At 43.9% G+C, this 25,340-nt stretch overlaps 1 protein-coding gene across 1 annotated transcript in view; it reads right to left on the bottom strand.

Annotated features, from left to right (window-relative positions):
- Window positions 1-629: 629 nt before the first annotated feature.
- The window catches only part of GTF2F2 (general transcription factor IIF subunit 2), a 164,101-nt gene continuing 139,390 nt past the window's right edge, over window positions 630-25,340 (bottom strand). Inside the window, exon 9 of the mRNA XM_066581927.1 lies at window positions 630-996. Within this exon, the coding sequence (XP_066438024.1) occupies window positions 877-996 (120 nt within the window). The 3' untranslated portion in view covers window positions 630-876. The remainder of the gene's footprint in view (window positions 997-25,340) is intronic.

Here is a 25,340-nt window from a genome sequence, read left to right as displayed (position 1 = left end):
TCACCGTTTATTCGCAGGCACGTATTTCGGTTGCATAGGTTCCATTTTTTATGGTGCAACGTTTTTACATGCTGTATATTCACCAGTGTGAACGAATGCATTGGAAACCAATGCCTCAGATGGGCAATATATATCGGTCGGGCGTGAAAACGCGGCAGATATATGCTCGTGTGAATAAAGCCTTGGGTGCATTGACACGGGCATATGCATATTTCGAACCGTAAATACGCAGCGTATATGCGGGTTTCCTGCGTAGTAATGCACCATGATTGATTTCAATGGGCTTCTGTGCTGCATAGTTCGTAGGGGGCAGGGATGATACAGATGCCGCCATGAATGATTCGAAGCTGGCAACTGGTAAACACGCGGGCGCTCCATTTAAATAGAAGTTCACATGGTCAAACTAAATTGCAAGATCCATTTCAAGCAGTCTTTTCATATAGAATCCAAGATATAACATACATAACATCTTCTACCGTACCAACCTAGATGCCACCGCCAAAATACCACTCATGAGAATGATGCCATCTCCTGGTTGGCGTCAATTTCTGTTTTTTACCAACATGCAACAATGGCAGCAAGTGATAAATGCCAATAAGGACAAGAGAGGAAACACAAAAACACAAGTCTACAGAATAAAACAAAAAACTTTTATTGCTGGGGAAGGAATGTTCTTGTCCCAAATGGAAATTTAGAAAAATAGACTAAACACATCTGAATGGAAGCAAATGCACAAAAAACTGTCGACAGGACACGTGAGCCTACACGCAGGAGTAAGGGGTTCCCCTGTTACTGAGCTGCTGATCATCAATAGAAAAGTAAAAACGAAGCTTGTGATGTGTCTTCAGCTCCATGCCGCCGCTCCGCCGTACAATGCTAGTCACTTTTATCTTCTCCTTGGTAATGTCTGTACTCCGGCTTCAGCTCCCAAGTGTTCCTGTGAGTTCCTTTTACATTGTAAATGCCAATGTCTCGCAATACATCTTTCAGATATTGCTGGAGGAGATACAAAAAGATGTCAGCTTAAAAGGTATCCGATTATAATACAAATGACATTTAGAGCCACAGCGGTACATTTCACAATGTGACCTGCATACGGGCATAGTTATTAAGAGGCGATCTGCAAAAACTGCTCTAAATGTCACCGCTCTGCGAATACGACCAGCACTGCCCAAGTAGACGCCTAGAAAAGCCAATACATAAACATTTCTCTATTACGGCAAACGGCAACGGACTAACCAAAGCTGCACTACACAAATGGAACCAACATACCACTGGGGCGAGTTCACACCTGCTGATTGGTTGGGGATCTACACCGAAATTCCACTGACAGTACAGTACAAAGTTAGTGATGGGGCTTTAACAAACCCCATTCATTCACAGCTGAAACCCCCCGTAGAGGATCTTATTCACGTTAATGATTAGTCTGCTCCGTCGCAGACATGCCGCAGATATTCATCACCCATTTCACTCACTACATCAATCAGCACCCAAATCTGCAATAAAGTCATATGAGGACTTAGTTGTGGATTTACCTTTGAAAAGGACTTGATGTCTGAACTCCCCCTTAGGGCTCCTTCACTCAGATGTATTGTCACTGCATATATCCCCAATGTGTAACACAGGGTGGATGGAGGCAATGAAAATCTATGGACTTTCATTCTATGGACTTTCATTCTTCCATTCACACCTGCGTTGGAACTGCGAGTTGACATGCGTATACAACCTAGGAGAAATAAATCACAGCATGCCCTATTTTTTCGTATTTAATATGTAGTCCCACTTAGCATAGAGTGGGGAATTTGAAAAAAAAAATAAGTCCCACTGCGCTTGTGCGTGGCGTCAGAATCCGGACATGCACAGTGCCAATCGCAGCCCGTACGCGATCTCTGCTGGCAGAGTGAATTGGCTGCGATGAGTATAACTGTGCGTTGTACTCATACACCCTTGTGAATGAGCCCAAAGGCTGGTGTCACACGGGTGTAAACGCATTTACGTGTGCATTTGTGCAAAGGGTGTTGCGTATTTGCATGCACAAGTGTGTGCTTTACTGCATAAATCGTGCGCATTTTCATGCACAGGGAAACACACAACTATAATCCCGTTCATTGAAATAGGCAGTTAAGTTAATCAGTCCAATATGTGCTATTTTCATGTGCAGGAAATATAGAGCGTGCTGAACACACGCATGTGAATGAAATTAACGGGTTCTATTCACTGCGTATTGTGCACGCAAATATGTTTGCACGATACAAGCTTTAAAATCAATCAATGGGATTATTAAAGCTTTCTCAGCACTTTCCGAGAATTATGGAACGAGGCCTAATTTATGGTAGACTGTGGAAAGGAACTTACAATGGAATTTGTTAGGTAGCCTGCCTTCAGTTGCTTCTTAATTGAAGATCCCACTAATTCCTCCTTGTTACATGGACAAAAGCTATAAAGTGTTTGCATAAATTATACATATACACAACTCTTCCCTCATCTGGATTGCTGGTTTTGCTTTCTTTCTTATTTCATGAAATGCTATTACTTAAATCCAGAATAATATGAAGCTGCAGCCAAATGTAGTGTCCTACTTGTAGTCCACCAGCAGATGGCAGCAGATACTAAGATTTCCCTCTTGCCAGTAATTCCTCAGCGCTGGCAGTCTGAAAAGGCTTCAAACATTTTTAGAATTTCCTAGGTCGGATAATACAAGAAACCCTGATGCATAACAAGTACTCACTAATTAATGGGTTAGAAAATGATGAAGAGCACTACAGCCATCCATCATCCACCAGACACTGTAATATAGCCCCATTTACATGTCTAATAGCAGTAAGTGGTGATCTGAGTATTCCGTAAGTTAAGGATGTGCCTGACGACAAGTGTGTCCATTGTTTCCAGGAACAACCAGCAAAATTGTGCATGCGAGTCAGGATTATAAACAGAGGTTATCGCTCAGAAACAGCGCAAAAGAAATGGATTTACAAAGTTACTGCCGTAGTAAACCATAAGCAAAGCCATGGAAGCCATCTGGCGTCCAACCAACCCTGCAGCATAAGGACCACGCAGCACAACTTATGCTGCAACATAAGGTCCGGTCGCCCGTGTCCAAGGCCATGCGGCCCGGTCGCCCGTGCCCGAGGCGCTTCTGTTGCAGAATTTGGAAGAAGAAAAAAAAAAGAGGGACAAAATAGCTCAGCTTGCTGTGCTATATTGTTAGGTAAAATTACGTCGTGACAAATCCCAATGCGCACCATTTAGAGTCAATGTGGTCCGCCAACTGCGGTTGGCGTCGGCCTACGCTGGCATGAGTGCCGTCAAGCAGTCCTGCGTTATAGGAGCTTAGAAGACACATTACTACACAGTTTAGACCTGGAAAATAAAAGTTCTCATTAAAAAAATGTTGGAAATGTTTGTATTCGGTCCTATAATGAACAGCTCCTGCATCACAGCGAGCAACCTGGGGCAAGTATTATATAACATTTCTATGGAAGGCAATATCCACCCCCAAACCTCTGTGAGTCAGACTAATAATTAGCAACGACACATCACAGAGGGCATTACAGACAGCGGAGGCTGCAGACAGGCGGCCGCGGAACACAAAGCTTTCTAAAGATTTCATCTGCAGAGAATCGAAAAGGGGAAACCATTTCTAAACATCAAAAAGACTTTCACGTAGAGAAATAAATCACATGACTAAATCAGGAATAGGACAAGTCCAAGTCCAAGTCACAGTCAGCTGGTGCTGTACCTGTGGCAGAGGAACTGCAGGGGGGAACTACTACCAGCTTGGAGGGGGCCACAAACAAAGGACCTCTATTCCAGAATGGCACACGGGAGTCTTGAGTCTTGTAAGATGCACAAAACTGACATGAATGTGAGCTTCATTCTTTAGAGGCTAAAAATCGCTACATGTTCTATCTTATGGTGTGCCCCGAACGCCTCGCCCATAATTTTCAATGTGACCTTTAAAGACATCGCATGGCACTTGCATGCTGTGTGATGTTTACCACTGAAATCAATGGGAAACACGCGCCTGGGGAAAAGGCGTTTTTGAATGAAAAATACCTTGCATCTGCGTGTAAAACACACATTGGCAAGCACAATATCGGACTAAGTCTGGCACTCGCCTGTGTGGGTGTAGAGGAGACAACCAGCACTCCTGAGCTCTCACACAGCAGTGAATGGAGGTGGGGTGCGCCAGAGATCTCTTCCAGCCACCCGCCTCCATTCATTGCAAACAGGCAGTTGTTAAAAGATGAACGACTTCCTGTTTATATAGATTGAGAAGATTGAACGACCAGCAGCTTCTGAGCGACTTCTCACTCAGTACCCTGTATTTACACGGGCCATCAGATGCCTATAATAGTTTATTTGAGCGACTATTTGGGCGACTTTTGCCCCGTGTAAAACTACCCTGATACATTTGGCTTCTGCTTTTATTCAGGTCTTTCCATCTCAGACTGTCGTCACATACCATGCAGCAGATCTGTCACCTCTTCATGATGGAGACAGCCGACTGCTCACTGGGTGAAGTATAGCAATGAGTGCCCACTGCAGCCGACTGGTGGCACACCATCTTTGTAAGGATTATCATCTGCTGCGGTTTACATTTTTATCTGTTTGATAAGAGATGTTTGGTTCATTAATAGAGATGAGCGAGCATGCTCGTTCGAGCAGTAGCATACGCAAAAGTACTGGTTACTCGAGCCGAGAACCACACGGTGTCCGAAAAAATTTCACCCTCCCCTCCCCACATGCTTTCAATAGAGCAGCTCCTGCTGCCGGCGGCTCCATTGAAGACAATGGTCTGCCGGCACCCCTGAATTGTTTTTCAAGGAAAAGCTTTAAACATAAGCCCTTCCCTGAAAAACAATCATTTTAGTGTTTAAAAAAAAAAAATCGTATCCTCCGCCGCTGCCATTTTCCCCGCGGGGATGAAGAACACATCTGCCGTATGCAGCATATGCTTCCTTCATCCCCACTAGTAAAAAGAATTCCCTGCTGCTACATCTGCCACGGAGGAGTAAGAAGATAAGAATACGTTATCTGTAACGCTGCGTGGCACCTATATACACCCAGGGGAATCAAGTAATGGTCTGCTGATATTGTGCATAAGATATAATGTCCCCCAACGCTGGGCAATGAAGAGATACCACAGATATTATAATCTTGCAGCCTGTGGCTACATAACTATTAATGTTGTGTGGAGCAAACGAGAAAACCCAAGCAAGACATTTCACATGTGAAAACGAATGAGCATGCAAAGAAATGATTCAATATGCTGACATCTTGTGCATCCTTGAAGATTCCTGTTGCTATGGTAATCGTCACACACCGAACATCACTGATAATGGATCATTACCATGTACCAATATGTAGATTTGTGAAATCAGAGAGGCTTACCGCAGTCCACTGGAGGGGTCTTGGCCCATCACTTCACTTAAGAAGGAATGGTACATGTGTGGTTCCTACCACCCTTTCCAGGCTGCATTCATCAACTTCAAGAGATTTTATCTGGGACTCCCGGTGGAATAATCACAGCTAAGGCTGGTTTCACATCTGCGTCGGCGCAGATCAAGCTAAAAATACGAGAAGAAAAAGTGCTGCATGCAATGCTTTTTCTTTCTCCCAAAAGTTGGGCAGCTGGATGGAAAGCAGGCGGACCCAGTTAATAGCCAATGAGGTCCGCCCAGTGCCGTTCGGTTCCATCCAGAGACAGAACCATTCTGCAGCAGGGATTCCATTCCCTTTTCCTGCTCCCCAGATGGAACAGGAAGGCGGAATCCCTGCCACCAATGTAAAAGCAGCCTGACAGACCACCTCTTCTATTCAAAGCGAACAGCGGCAGCTGGTGGCCGGCCTGATGGCTAGTGTGCATGTGCTCCCGAGATTCCCGCCCTCAGATCTAGATGAAAGAAGTGCGTAAGCTCGGCCACCTCTGCCATTTTTTTCTATAGATGAGGTGGTCTGTTACCATGGCAACACACAGTAAACAACCAGATGGCAGAAGAATCACTAGCTGCAATATCTGGAGAACGGAGCATTTTGGAAATAAACATCTTATGGGCGAATGCATTGTTTTGCCATTTTGAACATGTTGCAATAGGATTCCGGAGATGAGAATATCCCTTTAATGAACCACTTTGTGTGAATTGTTGTACAACAATCATGACTACATGCATCTATAGATACTAATGTCTCAGTTAGGAATACAGAATTAGGAATATCCATTCAAAACCTTCATATTAACACAAAGTTTGAAATTCATCACACACTTCGTAAAGGCTAATATATATATATATATATATATATATATATATATATATATATCTATATCACTGCATTACGCCGAAAGCTAGGTGGCATGGGCAAAGTGAGGTTTTTGGTATGTGACACATTGTGGTCAGTATCAAACAATAGTGACATGATCGAGAATGACAATATTCTGATGAGGAGTTAAATGAGAGTTTGTAGATCTCCTTACACTGGCCAATACAAATGCCTGGAAGGGGTGCATACAGTTAAAGCATGTTCAAGGGGATCTGGACGTATACATTGAGTTGGTTTCTAACTCAGTCACCCTCCATACAAACCCTGTACCACTAGAATGAAAATTTACACCCTGGAACGTTAAGGGGTTAAATACTTTACAGCAGAACTCATACGCCATTCCCACAATGAACAGGAGCTGGCGCCTTGACTTTTATAGGAGCGTTTTCTAGGCATGTTTTGTAACCTGTGCAGGGAGTGGAGGTGGCGAGCTGTGACATTACCTATTGTGAATGGTGGGTCTTGTGTATATGAATCGCCTTTCATCATAATCCTGTCTGTGATGGTAATGAGATAAATGCTTAAAAGTTTTCTCAATTAAAAAGGAATTATCAGACTATTAGGCTTAGTGGTCAATGTGAAAACTACAGGATTTTTAATTTTTTTTAATGTAGATCATGAGATTAAAAGGTAAAAAAAAAAGGAAAAAAATATGTTACATGAAAACTGATTTTTATGATAGGTCATTTTCCGATTACATATTCCCTTTAAGGCCTCATGTCCACGGGGAAAATCAGGCCCGCCGCGGATTCTTCATGTAGAATCTGTAGCGGGTCCCTCCTTTCCCGCGGACATGAGGCTAAAAAATAAGAATTTACTTACCTGTCTGGACGCTGTGGACCTGCCCTCCGTCGCGGCCGGATCTTCTTTCTTCGGCCCGGCGTATGTGCTCTCCAATTTTTTTTTTTTTTTTAACTCCTGCTCTCCCACGCGCGGAGAGGAGAAATTCAGGCGCGGGTGTACTGTGGATCCGGACGGCTTCCATAGGCTTCAATAGAAGCCTGCGGGAGCCGTCCTCGCGGGAGACCTGCACTAAAATGGAGCATGTCGCCTTTTTTTTCCCGCTCACGCAATCCGCGCCTGAAGGGGAAAATGACATCCGCAGGTATTTAACTACCAGTGGGTGTCCAATGCATCCCTATGGGCGCGCGGATCCGCGTGCGGGAAAACCACTGTGGATTTAAAATGGCAATTATTCTGTGGACATGAGGCCTAAGACCTCAACCATCCTTGTGATTACTTAGAATATGCTGTGCAGTAATTACTGACCCTACATGAAATAGAACTTCTCAACACTCTTACCTCAGTGAGGTCTTCAATCATCAGGAGGTTTTACAACAGGTAAGATGCTTATTCATAGACAGAAATATACAAGACTCAATCACACATACATTTTTCAATGCAGCGTTTTGAGCCAGGTAAGATTTCAAGAGGAAGAAAAAGTAACAAACGAGCAAGATTTGTTTTTGTATTCACTTGTAGTAGCACCTTGATTATGTCATAACCATGCGACCAGGAAGCATGTATTACTATGTGTTAATAAAATCAGTATTTAGCATGCCAGCTGCAGATGTGTGCATGTGTCCGCATGCAGTAGATATATGTGTGTATATAAATGCATGCTTTGTGGGTTATGGCGTGCACAATGTGCATGCAGCAGTGTCATGTATGTGTATAATGTAAACTTATGTGCTTGCGCCATTGTTTGAATGGACACACTAGGTTTAATAGGAGCTGACTGTTCACTGTTAACTCTCTTTATACTAGAACAACAACATTAAGACAGAATTCCTTCCTCCATTCGGAGATAACAGGTACAGTCCAATTTAATGTTATTGTTAGGCATCACGTAGAAGTCGCATCTCTGCGTCACAAAAAAGATTTTACCTCTCAACCGTAATTGCACAGAAAACATATCTAAAAATATTTCAAGGCTGAAACTGCGGTATCCAGTGCCAGAATAAGACAAACACAGACACTGCGCAACAGATTATCCTCAAAATAACCCAGCACATTTACATGGAAGTAGAATGAATTATAGTCACTCCTAAAAACAACATAATTCTGCCCCATTTTTAAAGAAACAGAAAGGATGAGGGAATGTTAGCCCCCTGCCGACGGCCGTGATGGAATATCGCTAGCAATATTCCGCCGCGGGGGAAGCAGGGGGGACGGGACTGTCCGTTCTCTACGGTGAGACGATAACAGACGTCGGGGCTGCGCTTTCCATAGCAAAGCTTGACATCAAGACACATTTTTTACACCATAGATGTGTAACAACAAAAAAAAACCTGAAAAAATAGGACTTTTGTGCCCTTTTTGCACTGTCCAGCCACTTTTATAAATAAATAAATAAAAAAAGAGCCAGACAAATTTGCCATTATTTATGCTAGAAATTGGTGTAAAATATAGTTCAAATTACACCAGCTCATAGATTGGCAGAGACTTGACTTTCTGGTGCTTGGATGATCAAAGATGCACCAAATTTACATACTAGGATACTAAAGGAAGCAGCAGAGGTAATTGCTGAACCACTCACTGCAATCTTGGAAAATTCATGGAGAACAGGAGAAGTCCTAGAAGATTGGAGAAGGGCAAATACTGTGCCCATCTTCAAAAAACGGAAGGAGGACCCAGGAAACTACAGGCCTGTGAGCCTGACTTCTAAACTGGGAAAGATCTTCAAACAAATTATTAAGCAGCATGTATGCAAGTACTTGGATGAAAATGGAGTAATTAACCAGAGCCAGCATGGGTTTCTCACAAGCAAGTCATGCCAGACAAATCACTGACTAGGTTGATTAGTGAAATGCGATAGATAGTATATCTTGACTTTAGTAATGCATTTAACAAAGTATCTCATACTATCCTTATTGAAAAAAGGACAGAAGCAATGGGATGAAACTGAAAGGGAGGAGACACAGATTAGATTAGAAAAAAAACTTTCAGACAGTGAGGGTGATCAATGAGTGGAACAGGTTTCCACGGGAGGTGGTGAGCTCTACTTCAATGGAAGTGTTCAAACAAAGGCTGGACAAATATATGTCTGGGATGATTTAGTGAATCCTGCACTGAGCAGGGGGTTGGACCCGATGACCCTGGAGGTCCCTTCCAACTCTACCATTCTATGACATGTGGCTGCAGAATATCTTGAACATATTGATGAGCCGCCATTGTCCTCATACCAATGCTCGGGGTGACCAACTGTCGTATGCAATGACTCCCCAGACCATCACACCAGCAGCGGGGGCAGTGTGCTGCTCCACAGCAAAAGCAGGACTGAGGTGCTCACCCCTAGGTCTCCAAACACGAACATGGCTGTCTGTACCCAAACCGCAGCCAAGCATCTGGAAATGGTACCAACAGATGCAGAGTCCTGTAATGATAGTGCCACCTGTCTCTGGATGGCAGACAACTAAACAGCTGGAGCTGCTCATGTTTGTCAGACAATCCTCTGTACTGGTGGCTTGTCGAAAGCATTCTGAGCCTGGTTGCCTTGTGTGCATGCCCTCACGCATCCACTGGTCCCTAGCAGTCTTCTCAGAACAACCCAGATGGTGGGTACTTTGTTTATATGACCATAGAGCTTTTTTACAATGCAATAATGCGCCCCCTCTCAAACTCAATTAACTTGGCAAAATCTTATTCAATTGCATCATAGAGGTCTACTACACACAAGTATCATTTGAAAGCCTTCATATAGTCCAAGGGTGGAACAACTTTTAGGGCCTCAGGTGACAAGACCGTTCATCTAATCACACCGCATCTCATCATTTGCATATCTGCCTGAGATGTAACTGCATGCTGAGTTTGCAGCAAAACTCCTCCTACTAGGCGCTTGATTTTGTTTAGAAAGAGTGTATATCGGAAACTACACAGAGACAAGGAACATCTTGAATACCATCAGGGTTTTGATAAATTTCAGCCCGAGTCTGAAGACCCGTTTATATGGATCGTATCTTTCAAATCACGAACAAATGGTTGATGGTTCGATAAATACTTCTGAGTATCTTATTCTGTAATTTCCAATGGATCAATCAATCAATGTAGATCAACAAACAATAGTTTTATTGTTTATCATGGATTGTCTTGTGCTTTTAGAATGGGCAATAATTGCTACAAGAGCCTGGAAACAATTTGTAACACTTATGTGTAAAGAGTGTTTCATAATGTTTCAGCCCAATATAATGACATCAGAGCTCATTTATCCTTATTATTTCTTCTTGTCTTAGATCTTTATTATTTTATTGATCTTATCTTCTTTCTACATCACTGTGCAGTTGAAGATGATGTTCTCTACCCGTACCTGGCCAGGAAAGAGGCCACCTATGGAGTTCCACAATGGACATAATAGAATGACCTGGGAAATGTCTGTCTGTTCACTATACTTTGAGACAACTTGTGTTTATATGCTAACTAGATTAATGTGAGAACTAGGAAAAGGGCAAATCAATTTATTTACCTAAAATTATTTTTTTGTGTTGAAAAAGTGCTGGCCATTAGGGGCCTACCTTCCTTCTAATTTGTTGCCCACTGCCTGATGTCAAGTTAATTCTGTCTCTAGTAACAGAGACACCAGGGGCTGGCTGGCAAATTTTACCCCGGGAAGCGAGTACACAGGACTGGACCATGAGTAGCGGCCCAGGCTAATATGTTCACAAAGCAGAATCCAACGCATAATTTTCCACTCCGATTCCGCCTCTAAAACCTCAGGGGAATTCTGCATGCAGTTGTACCTCTGTCAATGGATGAAATTCTTCTGCAGAATTTTCAACGCAATTCCTTGCAGATCGCCATGACATGACAATTCTACGTGTGCAAACGCATTCGAAAATTCCACACATGGCTATTGCCCATTAACAGGGTAAAACGGTGGGCGGATCTGCACAAAAGCCGCGGCAAAACAGCCACAGATGTCTGCCACAGTTTAAGAGGTGGAATCCACATGGAAACCCCCACATCGGATTCTGCCATGTAAACATACCCTAAGACCGCTTTCACCTAGGATAGAAATGCTGCAGAATTTCTGCTGTTGGGATCGCTGTGGAGATTCTGCAGCATTTACGGTACAAGTATTGTGGAACAGATTTAAAAAATCTCCTTCACATGGAGCAGAAATAACGAATTCCCCCCCCCCCCCCGTTCAGCAGAACCAAAGGAGGTCCGTAGATTGTGGCCTTAATACAGATACTACACTAATAATGGTCACTGCTTCCTGAAAGCTACCTTACATGTATATGTCAATTATTATTATTAATGAATGTTAAAGAGTTAATGATATAATAGTGAGTTATAAACCGCGTGTGCCATTTAACCCCTTCATGACAAGGCCTATTTTAGATCCAAGGATGCAACAATTTTTGGTGGAATTAAATCTTCACTTTTCAAAAGCCGTAACTTAGGGGTGCTTGTTTTTTGCGTGGCAAACTGGCTGTAGCTTTTGTAGATACCATTTTTTGGATAAATACACTCAAGAAAAATCCAGCCCCTGGAAGGAGTTGTCACTTTGTTGTAAAACTCGGGATGCAGTTACATCTCAGACAGATATAGGGGTAAGCGCCTCAATCCTGCCTTTGCTGTGGAGCAGTGTACTGCATCCACTGCTGGTGTGATGGTCTGGGGGACCACTGGATACAATAGTCACCCCTAGTAGTGGTACGATAGACAATGGCAGCTATGCAACATGCTTAGGACTTCCTACAGCCACATGTGTTGCCTCTCATGGCAGGATGCTTCCAAGAGGCATTTATTAGCAAGGGTGTCACAGGATTGCCTCCACAACATGGCCACAATTCTATTGGCAATAAATCTGTTGACCAGGCAGGTCAGAGAACAGTCTACAAGTTTGCACAATCTAGAGGCTCAGTTACAGCAAATGTGAACTGCTATGCCGCAGAGTACCTTGTGGAACTTGTATGTCTGCGTGCCCGTATCTTATCTTACATCCAAGCTAGAGGCGGTACAACAGGGTACTAGAGCCTCCATGCCCTTCCGTATCACATCTTGCATCCAAGCTAGAGGTGGTACAACAGGGCCTCCATGCCTGCCTGTATCACATCTTATATCCAAGCTAGAGGCAGTACAACAGGGTACTAGAGCGTCCATGCCCCCTGTATCACATCTTACGTCTAAGCTAGAGGCGGTACAAGAGGGTCCTAGAGCCTCCTTTCAAGGGTTCAGTTTTCTACAATAAATTATCCTTTTGCTCTGATATTGTAAAACGCTTACTTATATCAACATTACAAATCACACAAAGTTTCATTCAATGCTAACAACTCCTTTCAGATGCTAGATTTTTTTTTTTTTACACAGTGTACAATGTTTTGCATAACTTAATTTTTTTGGGAAGGCAGAGAGAAATAAAATCGTCAATTCTGCCTTTTTGTTGACCGCGTTTTATTCTGTGGGTAGGTACGATTAGGACAGTAGCAGAATGGAGAAGGTGAACAATGGATAAATCAAAAAACTTATGGGGGGCTGGAAACAAGCTGAACTAGATGGACATAGTATGTTAGGCTGAACGGAGACAATGTTACTATGTATTGGAAAGGGTAATTGGAACGGTCTTCGCAGCAGTAAACATTCAGCTGAAGTTGTGACAAGCCAGCTGGGCAGTGGGAGGAAAGAAGACCGATACAAGACTCTACCCTAGTTGACCCTAATCAGCTGTTTTGCCCTAATAAAATTAAATCAGTGGGGCAATCGCCATGAAAAAGAACTGCTCCACAATATTCCTATACTAAGGACCCTATTACAGTCTTAATAGCAGGTCCACATAACCATTTCATCCTATAATGGAGTCATCAAGAGACTAAATGGACAATTGTCTTAAACTGAAAGATTTAGAGGCAGTAAGGAAAACGACAACAGTAATCACAGCTACATCATGCAATATGGTAAGTAAATCACGTTCCAAAGCTGTCTGCAAAAGCATAGCATATGGCGCGGTTATGCAATACCAGAAGCACAATGTATGGAGGTACTGAGGAGGTCTTGTGATTACATGGTGAAGGTCCAATGACGCCACAGAGGGAGCGCCCTCTCTCTGTGATCTGTTATATGCTGCGATCAATGTTGATGACAGCATATAAGGGGGTTAACAGCAGGGATCGATGTTCTCACTGATCCCCGCTGTTGCTTTAGAAAGCCAGTGGTTAGTCACAGCTGGCACCCAGTGCAAATGGTCCAGCCTCAGCTTCTCAGATCGTGCCATCCATAGGACTAACCTGTACGCCAATTCACGAGAACCCATTCTCACCTAGGGCATACATAAAGGCATACATAAAGGCTGGGTTCACACAGGGCAGATATGCCACGGAAATTCCGTCTGGAATGTCACTGCGGCAAATCTGCCTGTGGCCGCTAATCCCGGGATTAGCCAGCCATGTGGACGAGATTTATCAAAAATCTCGTCCACACGGAATGGCCAATCTGCGGATTCCCAGGCCGCAGCATGTCTATCTTTTTTTTTCCCGTTGCAGCCGCACTGCTCTCTATGGGAGTGCCGGCCGCAACGGAACAGCATGCGGCAAAGCAGCTTCAAAACCCGTGGCAAAGTTCCGCGGGTTTTGAAGCTGCACCTTCCCAGCGGAAATCTTGCATTTTTCCGCTGTGTCAAAACTGCGAGATTTCCGGCTGGATTCCGCCCTGTGTGAACCCAGCCTTATCGTTGTGATAGGGCATCACAGTATTGCTGATACGGTTGCACTGTCAAATTCAAGTAGGTTAAAACACCATTTTTCTCTGTTGGATTGATGGGCTTATTTCCTACCCCTCCTGGAATCCAATCAAGTTCCCCTGCTGCCTATTTAAACCAGCACCTCTTAGGAAAGATGGCCGTTATATTTCTCAGGAGGGGTCTGGTTCTTGCTGATAAGTTTGTGCTTTTTATTGTCCTTTGTTATCCACAGGTTCCTTCAGCGCAGGTCATTTGGTCAGCGAAATGCCAGAAGGGCACCAAAGAGCACCGTGGGAACCGTGGGGATAAAGGAATGCCCTTGTCACAGCTGTGGCAGAGGTCCGCGATACTATCCCATTGCTTTCAATGGGGCCGGCAATGCTCAGCTAATCAGAGGCAGCATTCAGCTGTCATTCAATGACAGCTGGGCGCTGCCTCTGATTGGCCTCAGCGCTCAGCACATCAGAGGCAGCGCTTTCTAGAGGCGGGGATTTTTCAATCCCCGGCCTCCAGAGCACACAAGACGACTGCTGAGGCCGGAGAGAAGAGCCGGACGGATCATCTAGGTGAGTTAATATATATACATATTTTTTTTATTTATTTTTTACATCTAGCCATGATTTCCAGGAAAGGGCTTCATGCCCTTCCCCGAAAATCATTGCCGCAGTGGTAGCCTTCATTCAATTGCTTTCAATGGGGCTGCAGCAGCACCAGTCCCATTGAAAGCAATGGGATAGCATCGCGGACATCTGCCACAGCTGTGACAGGGCATTCCTTCATCCCCCAGGGGATGAAGAAATCCCCTGCCATAGCTGTCACAGCTGTGTCAGGGGAGTGCAATGTACTCCCTATGTTTTCAACAGGGCTGGCGCTGCTGCCGCTGGCCCTATTGAAAACAATGGGCGATATTGCAGATTCATCTTTGTGATGCGAGGTTACAGTGAAAACATCACTAATGAGAATGAAACTATTGGTTTCATCATCATACGTTTTCACTCACGCTCGCATCGCAAGGATATCGTATCGCCAGTGGGTGTTCACCCTAAGACAGTGACTATACAGCAACGTCGTGGCTATACAGTTGCAGAGATTGCAGTTTTGACTTCCTTTGAGCAAAATCCCACATCCAGCGTTCAGACAGCAGAACAACACACTGTTTTTTTCAAAATGCAAAGTGCATCAGATTCTAAAGAGGAACAATACTTATCTGTATTCTAAAACCACAATTAAACATTGGATGAATTGCTTCTGAGCATGTTGATGTGAACTATTAGCTTTTCATGCAATTAATTTCCACCCCATTACTCCAGGTCTTTGAGAGCGAGTCAAAGAACACTCCTACATTGCTGAAAAAGGGAACATGAATTAGATACACAGTTAGAACTGGTTATAGAATCAAACATGTGTAAATGTATATAAGTTGTTCATTGTGTCCCGCTGAATTCTATATGAGCTTTGTGAAGCTTCGTTAGCTTTTGACTCAGGAGCAAAAAATCATAACTCTCTTTTAAAAGGGAGGAAAGAGAATCTATTCTTCTACTGTTGGGATAAGGGACGGAGTATTACATAACAGACTGAGAAGAGGCATTGGGGAATAGTTGATGGAAAGTCCCTAGAGCCATCAAAAATCCAGCATGCGGCAAGTGTCTGCAGTAGAAAACAAGAGGAGCTGTAAGCGGAATACAAATCAAAAGATTGCAAATAATGTATGCCAAGCGCAGGCTTAGAAATGGCTGGGATTGAGACGAGACCTGCTGCTAAATGCAGAAAAACACTTTATTTTAGCTTACAGGCAATAACTGGGTGACTCTTCCTTTTCCATATAGTAAATAATTAATCTCTGTGACTTGTACCATTAATACAAATACATATTCTGGCCAAATACCTAAATATACTTTACCAAGAATGTGAAGCCTTATCCAGGCTGATTCAGGTCCATGCAATGTCCTGTGTGTCCAAAGGACTTCACATAGACTTCAATAGTCAATGAAGTTATTCATACCTGCGCTATTCACACAAATCGACGGTCCTTCACAGGAGGCACTACTCTGGTCCATATTCACAGGCAAGAATAGCCCATTTAATGCTAAGAGATTTGTGAAAGGCTGGCAGCAAACGGATGGCGTCCGCGTTCTGTCCAAAGTGGTTGTTGTGTTTGATCTTGTAGACAGAACATGTGAATAAGACCTTATTAATACATGCCGGTCTTTCTGAATGATGCAAGCCTTATACAGTTATTAGATACTGGGCCACTGTTACTAATGGAATACATTACACAGTCAACAAAGTTTCTGCATTTTAATGCATCTAAGCCGGTCTAATCCCCCCAAAGAGTGTTTTTTTGTGAATTGTGTACCCAAGCACCCAACAACCACCTCTCTCATATGTCATTATGTGTCACTGGAGTGTTCATGATTTAATATATTACAGATACGTTGGGCAGTCTGCAATGTATACAAAATGCTGAAATACAGCACAATCCATTGCAAGCCACTATGGACACTGTGGCGGATGCGATTAGTGCTTTATAAGCCATTCCTGCTGCGGGAAAGTCAGAAATACTTGACATGTCTTTATTTTAAAGGGTTTGTACCAGAAGAACAAGTTATCCCCTATCCACAGGATAGAGGATATCTTGCTGATCTGTGGGGGTGTCACCGCTGAGAATGGAGGTCCAGTGTCCCCCATCCTCCTCACTGCACCCCTCCGCAGTTAGAGGAGACTGAATGGAGTGCTGCTTGTGCACTAGCGCTCCATTGATTTCTAATGAGACTGCGAGTGCTGCTTGGCTATTTCCTTCAGTCCCTTTGAAATGAATTGGGCGCAGACTGTGCATGCTCAGCCAGCTTTCCATTCAGAGTGATGTCACTGCGGGGGGGAGAAGTGACCCAACAGTGACAGGAGCGCAGGACACGGAAGTCTGTTCTCCAGATCGGTGGGGGCATAAGCGATGAGATAGGGAAGAACTGGCTATTCTGGTACAACCCCATTAAGGTAAAATATGTAAAATTAGAAGGGGTTGTCCATTTTGAAGGATTCTCATTTGTCAGAATGACCCCTGAAAAAATACTCGTTATGGGGAGGGGTTTTTGTTATGGAGGGGATAGTGCATTACTTCGTCTGTGCGCCTCTACGCCACTTCCACCTGCTGGCCAGCAAACCTTTCTCTGTCGACTATTGTTTCTACAGACGAACCAGCCTTCCCCACCAACACACAGCATTAGCATTACCATCTTACCTTCATTTGACCAAACCTGACTAGATGGAGTAGTAGGTTTATATAACATGCACTGACTGATGCCAGCTGCGCCACAACTATAGCCAAACGGAGAAGATTTGCTCTTTTGGTAAGACTTGCTTATTTTCATGGTATGTATAAAGATTATTTTACTTTACGGGGAGATAGAGAATATGGCTGGTCTAACATTTAGGTTATAAAACCCAACCCCTTCAAGACTGTAGGATTGTGGCTACCAGAATATTGTGTATTTAATGGCACCTGGGGAAGATTTACGAGAATACAAGCTTTGGAGTGCATGAGCTCAATACTGGGGTTCTACTTAAGGTAACAGCAACTTTACCCCAAATTTCTTGGATCATTGCATCTTATTTTTTTTTTTTATTTGGCTCAAAATAAGTGAGCATTAGGCTGCTTTCACATCTGCGGCAGGGATTCAGTTTTCCTGCTCTGTTCGTTGGCTGAATGGGTCTACCTTATGCAACCCCACCCCAACATTATCCCAATTTAGGGACTGGCTGATGAGCTGCCATTGAAAACAATGGGAGAACTCTGCAATCCTCTACCACGGCTGTGACAGCCACGTCAGTGGATTCCTTAAAGGGGTTGTCTCGCGAAAGCAAGTGGGGTTATACACTTCTGTATGGCCATAATATACATCGTGCATTAAATATGAGCCATACAGAAGTTATTCACTTACCTGCTCCGTTGCTGGCGTCCCCGTCTCCATGGCTCCGTCTAATTTCAGCGTCTAATCGCCCGATTAGACGCGCTTGCGCAGAAGGGTCTTCTCCCTTCTGATCGGTCCGGGCACGAGCGGCGTTCTGGCTCCGCCCCCTTCTATGCATCATTGCGTAGCTCTGCCCCGTCACGTGTGCCGATTCCAGCCAATCAGGAGGCTGGAATCGGCAATGGAACGCAAGACATCCACGGTGCACCATGGGAGAAGACCCGCGGTGCACCATGGGAGAAAACCGCAGTGCATCCCTGGGAAAGGACCGGCGGCCATCTTTGGAAGAAGTTTTATAAGTTGCTGAAACGCGAGAACGGTGAGTAGAAACCATCGTTAAAGCCATTTACACTTGTGCATAGTAATGTTTGCTTTAGAAGGGGGACTGGGCAAAAAAATAAATTTCACTTTTGCCTCGAGACAACCCCTTTAATCTCCACGGAGAATCTCTTCAGAAGTGGTAGGAGTGAAGGGATTCCCCACAGGGATTCGCTCCATCTGTGCAGTGATGCAAAGCAGTTTTCACATGAAAATGCCTTGCACCCAGGGGTTTCACATGGATTGCGAGGGCGATATCAGGCCGTGAATCATGACCCGAAATTGCCCTTTCTAGTGTGAAGCAGCCCTAAAACAGTCTTGCAGAAATCCTGCAGAGAACACAAAGGTTACTCTCATGTAGATCGGTTTCATTTTCAGCTGGAGAGATGAGGGGATTGAGCATAGCCAAGGAGTGAGGTGTAACAATTGTTCTGTCCAGAGGGGAGAGGCTCCTGCTGCATATTTTGCTGCCGATCCACACTCTGTTTTAGCCCTGCTAATGGTTAAAATCCACTTGCAGAATTTGACACATTTCTGTGCCAATTGAGAGTTCTAAATCTGCGTGAGAATCCACTGCAAAATATGTAGCACAAGCATGAGGCTTAGCTGTGGATTTCTACTGTGGTTTTAGAGTAAGAAAATGCCACGTGAATATGCTCTAAAGACATATACCAGGGTCATCAGTCAGTGACTATAATGACGTACATCATGGTCATCAGAGTGATCTTACATCCAGCCACAGTAAAGTGAGGCGGAGGGGACATGGCAGATCTGGGACACAGAAAATGGATACATTTTCAATTTTAATTATACTACCAAACATAATAGGATCAAAGGAGTGGAGGAGATTAGGGGAGTTAGTGCTGGGATATTCTATGTGCCTATCCCATGTTTAGTGTTCCTTTAAGAAGGTCTCATATTACGGACTTTCCTATCTTAACTCCGTATATCTGAGAACGGGATTTCTCAATCATATAATGTCTTTAAACGAGTATTCCCAATTCAACACTTCCAGGCTGAGGTGAGAAACATGTGGCTGGTTTTCTGACCATCTCGCCAGGTGTTATGTTAATAGCCACGGCGGCAGCCTCACGTCACTTCCGTAACTCCCTCTCAAGTGAATGGATGTTGCAGAAACAACGTGGCACAGTGCGCTCTACTGTTTCCATAACACGGAAGTTATAGAAACCGTGTAGCACGGCACATTCTGTAACTCCCATTCACTTCAGTAGGAGTTACGGAAACAGCGAAAGGCTGTTACACTCGGTTGTTTTCCTAACACCCCGCAAGGTGGTGAGGAAACCAGCTGCGGGTTTCTCATATGGAACAGGAAGTGCTGAGATGGGAATACTCCTTTAAGTAACTTACAGCAGATCTCTGCTACTTCCACGTTCTTGTAAACCAGGGTTACCCACTGTGCTGCACCATTAACAAAGAGTTGTCACTCTACAATTTAGGGCTTGTGTTCTGGTAAAGATCTTCCATTGTTTTCTGACTTTGAACTGCACTATACCATGGCACGGTCACATATCTAACAATAGGTCAGGCCATTTCCAAGAAAGTCTAGAATTTACGGACCATTCTCAAATACCTGAGCAGAAAAAAAAATAAAGCATGCCAGCTTTAACCCTTTATTTAAAGAAATGCTCCCATTTAACATATTTGTGATAAATATAGTTGATATATACATACACATTGTATGCTATACAATAGTCCATACCATTAGGAGGGGCCCTGCACGGCCCCTCTACTGCATTAAAACATAGGTCCTATTGTGCATTACCCCAAACCCATCTACTGAATACATACAACTATAAAGGAATAGTGATATGTCTGAAAATGTTGTGTGAACAACTAACAGCTGGTTTTACATTTATGGAATGCCTTAACCCCTTGAGTGGCCGGTTTCCTACCACCCTGTCAGACCCACCAGGGCAGGTTTTTTAAAATGGTCTAATCATTGAATTTCAACTAGTTTTGCAGTTGCGTCTCAAGAGCCATAACTTTTTCATTTTTCCATTGACATGGCCATATGAGGGCTTGTTTTTTGCGGGACAAGAAATTTTTTTTTTAAACAGGGGGGAGGAAAAAAAGAAATGGGGAAAAAAGAAAAAAAGGGGCCATGTCATTAAGGGGTTAAATAATGTATTAACTTCCTTCTCTGGGTCATTATGACGCATGGATACCACATGTGTGATTGTATTTTTGATTTTTTACAAAGTAAAGGGAGACAAGTGTTTTTATTATTTTTTTATTTATTTTTTTTAATTTTTTTGTCCCTTTAGGGGACTTCCACAGGGACTCATCAGGACCCCTGATCACATTCCAGGGGTCTGATGGTGACAGCCCTTTACATGCTGCAGTGACAGCCCTTTACATGCTGCAGTCACATAGACTGCAGCATGTAAAGGGTTAACACAGCAGAGATCGGAGGTTTTCTCTGATCTCTGCTGTAAACAACCAGCTCTCCCTGCCACAGAGACCATCGGCTTGCTTCTGACAAGCCGATGGTCTCTATGGCAACCTGTAAACAAAGCAGGAGGTTGCCGGCATATCGGCAATATCTTCTGCTGGTTTTTCAAAGCCCTTGCTTTGTTCTCTGTGGGTCTGTGCAGGCAGAGCACACTGTCACAGCTTGTGGCATTGTGCTCTGCAGCTCCCATAGTGATACATAGCCCGGAAATCTTCCGGGCTATGTCACTATGAGTAGGAGAGCTCGTCCCGGAAAATTTCCGGGCGTGCCACTCAAGGGGTTAAAGCAACGCTCTAATCTTGGAACGGCATGAAATAGTAACTCCTTAAGCCCCTTTGTTAAGAAACTGCCCCCCTCTCGGTGCTTTCACATGGGCTGTTTTGATGCAATTTTTATAGTGGATAAAAAGAAAGGCAAACAACTGCAATGTGCGATGTATGATATATCCGTAGGGCTCATTTACATGGCCGTATTCATCAAACAGAGTATCTTACGCACGCTGAAATGAGTCGTGTGACTTTAAAAAAATTCACCAGTCTGTCTCAGAGATGTTGCGTATTCAACACCGCACATACACAATACATTGAATATGTACAGCGTTGACTATGCAGCCCATAGTGAATAGGACTATACGCGCATAATACGCAGTAGACTAGAACTTGTCGCATATTACACACAATGAATATTTGCAAGAGTGAATGGATCAATGAAAATCAATGTACTTCATTCATGGCGTATTACGCAGTGATAATACGTTTGTGGGGATGAGCCCTAAGTGGTGTTTTCGCACACAGTGGAAAAGCTGTGGATTTTCCTCAGTAGAAAAATTCCACAGCAAAATCTGTAGCATTTCTGCAATATGCACCACTGGTGCAGATTGTGACCCGAAAGAAGCTTCTACAGCGCTCCACCTCACTTCGTAAATCTTTATGCGGTCAGCGCACCCCTTCACCTGATACCCTCTAGTGAGCGCAGGGCCACTACTCAGGGGATGCAGAAGTGGGCATCCCCTGACCAGTGTGCTATACTTACTAGAGGCTACCGGGTGCCATGAAGAGGGGTAAGCTGACTGTACAAAGAATTAGGAGGTGAGGGGGAGAGCTTGAGCTGCTGAAATAAGCTGCAGTTATATAGCTGCTTTCAGGTCAAAATCCGTACCAATAATGTGGATTTTAGATCTGTTTTTTTTACAGAAATGCTGCCAATTTTGCTGCAGAAAATCCTCAGCATTTCTGCTACATGTATAAGCACCCATAGGGTTCTTTTCCACGAGCGTATATCGGCCTGCCGTTTTCATGGTCGGCCGATACACGCTATGATCTGATGCATTGAAATCCAATGCATCAGATCTCATGGCCGTATTCCTGCAACGCAAAAGCGTCGGCCAATAAAGCGCCGGGCATTTTTACGTCGGGCCCAAAAGATAGTCCTGGAACTATCTTTTGGGCCGGAATAGGTCAGCCGCTGCTTGGGCTCCAATGGGGACAAAAAAAAAAAAAAGACTATACTCACCAATTCTGGACACCCACAGCTCCAGCCCCCGAGGCCTGTAATTGTTCCAGATACAGACCAATTGCAGCTTGTAAACAGACCCAGCATGGAGCATGGGAGCTGCCGAAGGGGTTAAGGGGAATATATTGCCAGAAAATGACTGTAAATAACATTGCTTTTTCCACACAAACCATTAAGCAATAGGCTAACTCCTGATGTTGTAGAGATCCTGTTCCAGCTTCTGCTGTGTACAAGGTCAGCAATCATAAAAGCTGAGGGCAGATAACACAGAATCATGCCACCAATACTATCTGATGGGTTAACTCTGATCCTTTCTACTTGCCCTACTTGGAATTAAAGTTATTTTTTACAGAATTGTACAAAATAATCTGTTTTCTGCCCCAGAAACAGTACTAAACCTGTCCATGGGCTGTGTCTGGTATTGTAACTCACACCTAATCAAGAGAGCCAGCCCATGGACAGATGGAGTGCCGATTCTAGGAAGCGAAATCCTATTCCTGTACAATTCCTTTAAATGGACACTAACATTTCACACAACTTATGCTCATTTTATGCTGCTGTTTCTGTGTTTATCATGAATCTTGCAATCTACTTGAATTTAAAAGATTTTAGTTTTACCACTAAAAATCAAGTTTGAAGTGGCTGCCACTAGGGATCTCCCTTCCAGCACCGTTGTATTCCACTGCCTGTTGTTAGGCTTTTGGCTTTTCTAGTAAGAGGGGCGTTAGAACAGTGCTAGTTACTACATGTAAGATCGGCAAGCATTCCGATGGACTGGAGAAGAGCTATGCAACGCAGCATGGGAAGTGTGAGAGAGTAAGTCCCAGCCAGTATAGTAATGGCAGAATGGCTGCTTAGGACCCCCTTACCTGTAAGTGAATTTCCACTACATGTGTAAGTGCCCTTAGGGTCCTTTCCCACGAGCGTATATTGGCCCGCCGTTTTCATGGTTGACCGATATACGATATGATCTGATGCACTGGATTTCAAATCATCAGAATCACATGGCCGTATTCCCGCGACGCAAAAGCGCCCGGCAGGCCAATTGCAAACAGCGGGGCAGCAGAAAAACAGTAAAAGCTACATGAAAAACAGAATGTCTTAGAGCTTAAAATGGGGAGCAAATAGCAGCAAAACACAAGCCAGTGAAGACCTGGGCTGCATTTGAAAAAAATGTGTTCTTGAAAATTCAGGTGCAGATTGTAAAGTAATCTCTGGATCTACTGTTACAGTAGTTCAGGCAAGATAGCTGTCCCCATTGTACAGCACTGCCTCCCAAGTCATGAAACCCCTGGCAATATCCACATGTAACACTGGAAGATCTTACTATGCAATCACAACATTTGCACCAGAAAATATCTACTTCAACCAAACGTAACAGAACTTCCACTCGTCTGTTTCCCTTTAATTATGCATGCACTCTGTGAATGTCTTTATAGATGACCTAGCGCCTCCACACATTTAACAACTGTCCTGTCAGTTGCAGCGTTCCATCCTGAGCCGGCCATCTTTTGCCCTGGCTCTTGAGTTGTAGGAGTCTCTTCTTGGCTCCGACCAGCATGTTCTCCATTGTATTAGCCCTAGGTAGCTCTCTTCTGCTTTGCTACAGTGTTTTGTCTCTCTTAATATTTGTAATTCTTCATTTCGATGAACATGGATATATTTAGTAATAGGCGTTATTATAGCTCAGCTCAAGGTTATTCTTCCATAAATAAGCCAGAAGAAAGCAGGACAGAAAGAAACCTGACCTTTTCATTTGAGTTTTTCCTGTGTCCCCAAGTAATTCCTTTCAAACAGCGATCTTCACCTCGAGTACACGTTATCTTACAGGCTCTCTCTGGACTTTCTCTACCTGTCACTTCACAAGACTGGCGGCTCGCTCAGGCTTTTCTCCTCACAATTCCCTTTATGTATATCTTTAGGCCGCCTGTCCACGGCCGCGACGGAATATTGCTAGTGATTGTTCGCCACGGTGGGGGAGGGGGGAGTGCTAAAAGGTCTCCGCGATGAGCCTATACTAATGTTGGCTCACTGCGGAGAATAGCAGCATGCCGCGATTTTAATCACGCAAGCGGAAAATCGCTATGATTTTCTGCCTGTGTGCAGTAGGCTGTGCTTTTTATAGTTCTCCTATGGAAAGTGCATCATGCGAGATCCGCGTGCGATTTATCGCCGTGGATTTCGCAATGACACCTCGCCCGTGGACAGCCAGCCTGAATGTTATAGAAATGGACCGAACAACTGGGTTTCATAGACTATATTGGTAACCAACTTTGTCAGACTTCACTATGGCACATTACGGACTTCTGCTTTACTATTAATAGGTATTCGGTGGAAATTGCTTTTAACCAAACTTGAGTCAACTCCATGTGTTGAGCAGTATAATATAATCTATTGTTCCTGTTTATCAGTAACATATTGGGCTCAAACAAAGGCTCTTGACATGTTTTCCAGAGAATTAGTGTAAGGAACTCCAGAAAACCCTCTGCCCCATGATTATTGATTTATGTGACCCAGCTCCAGTTCTAAGAACCTCCATGTACACTTTTGGTTCAGGATCCCGCAGAGAGTTCCTGTTGGGCTTTAGTTACTCTCATTCGTCTGTTCTATCCTGTAATTCAGAGTTTATATATGAGATATTGCTGGTTACAGACATCTGTAGCCTCCATGTGCTGCCTCTGCATTGTACCTGACATTTAGAAAGGAAAACACTCTGCTTATAAATAGGATATTGTCACATTGTATCCCAGGTGTGAGCTTTAATCACAGTTTCATCATCCGCCATGCGACCCACTCACAGAATGTTACCAACATATTTAACTCAAGTGAAACCTACTCTTCTCCAGAACTGGAACACAGAAGATGTTCTCTAAGACAGGGTTCCCACTGGACGGAAATTACGCAGTTTGACCGCATCGAAAAACCGCAAGATTTCCACAAGATAAGTGCAGCTTCAAAACCCGTGGCTGCTTCGTCATCTGCATCTCCACTGTGGCCATCTCTCCCCATGGAGAGGCCGCAACGGGGAAAAAAAGAGAATCCGTCCCGTGTGAACCCAGCCTAAGGACGC

The sequence above is a fragment of the Eleutherodactylus coqui genome, chromosome 1 (assembly GCF_035609145.1).
Source record: "Eleutherodactylus coqui strain aEleCoq1 chromosome 1, aEleCoq1.hap1, whole genome shotgun sequence".
Taxonomy (NCBI): domain Eukaryota; kingdom Metazoa; phylum Chordata; class Amphibia; order Anura; family Eleutherodactylidae; genus Eleutherodactylus; species Eleutherodactylus coqui.
The sequence above is the reverse complement of the archived record's forward strand: the minus strand, read 5'-3'. Positions and strand labels throughout refer to the sequence as shown.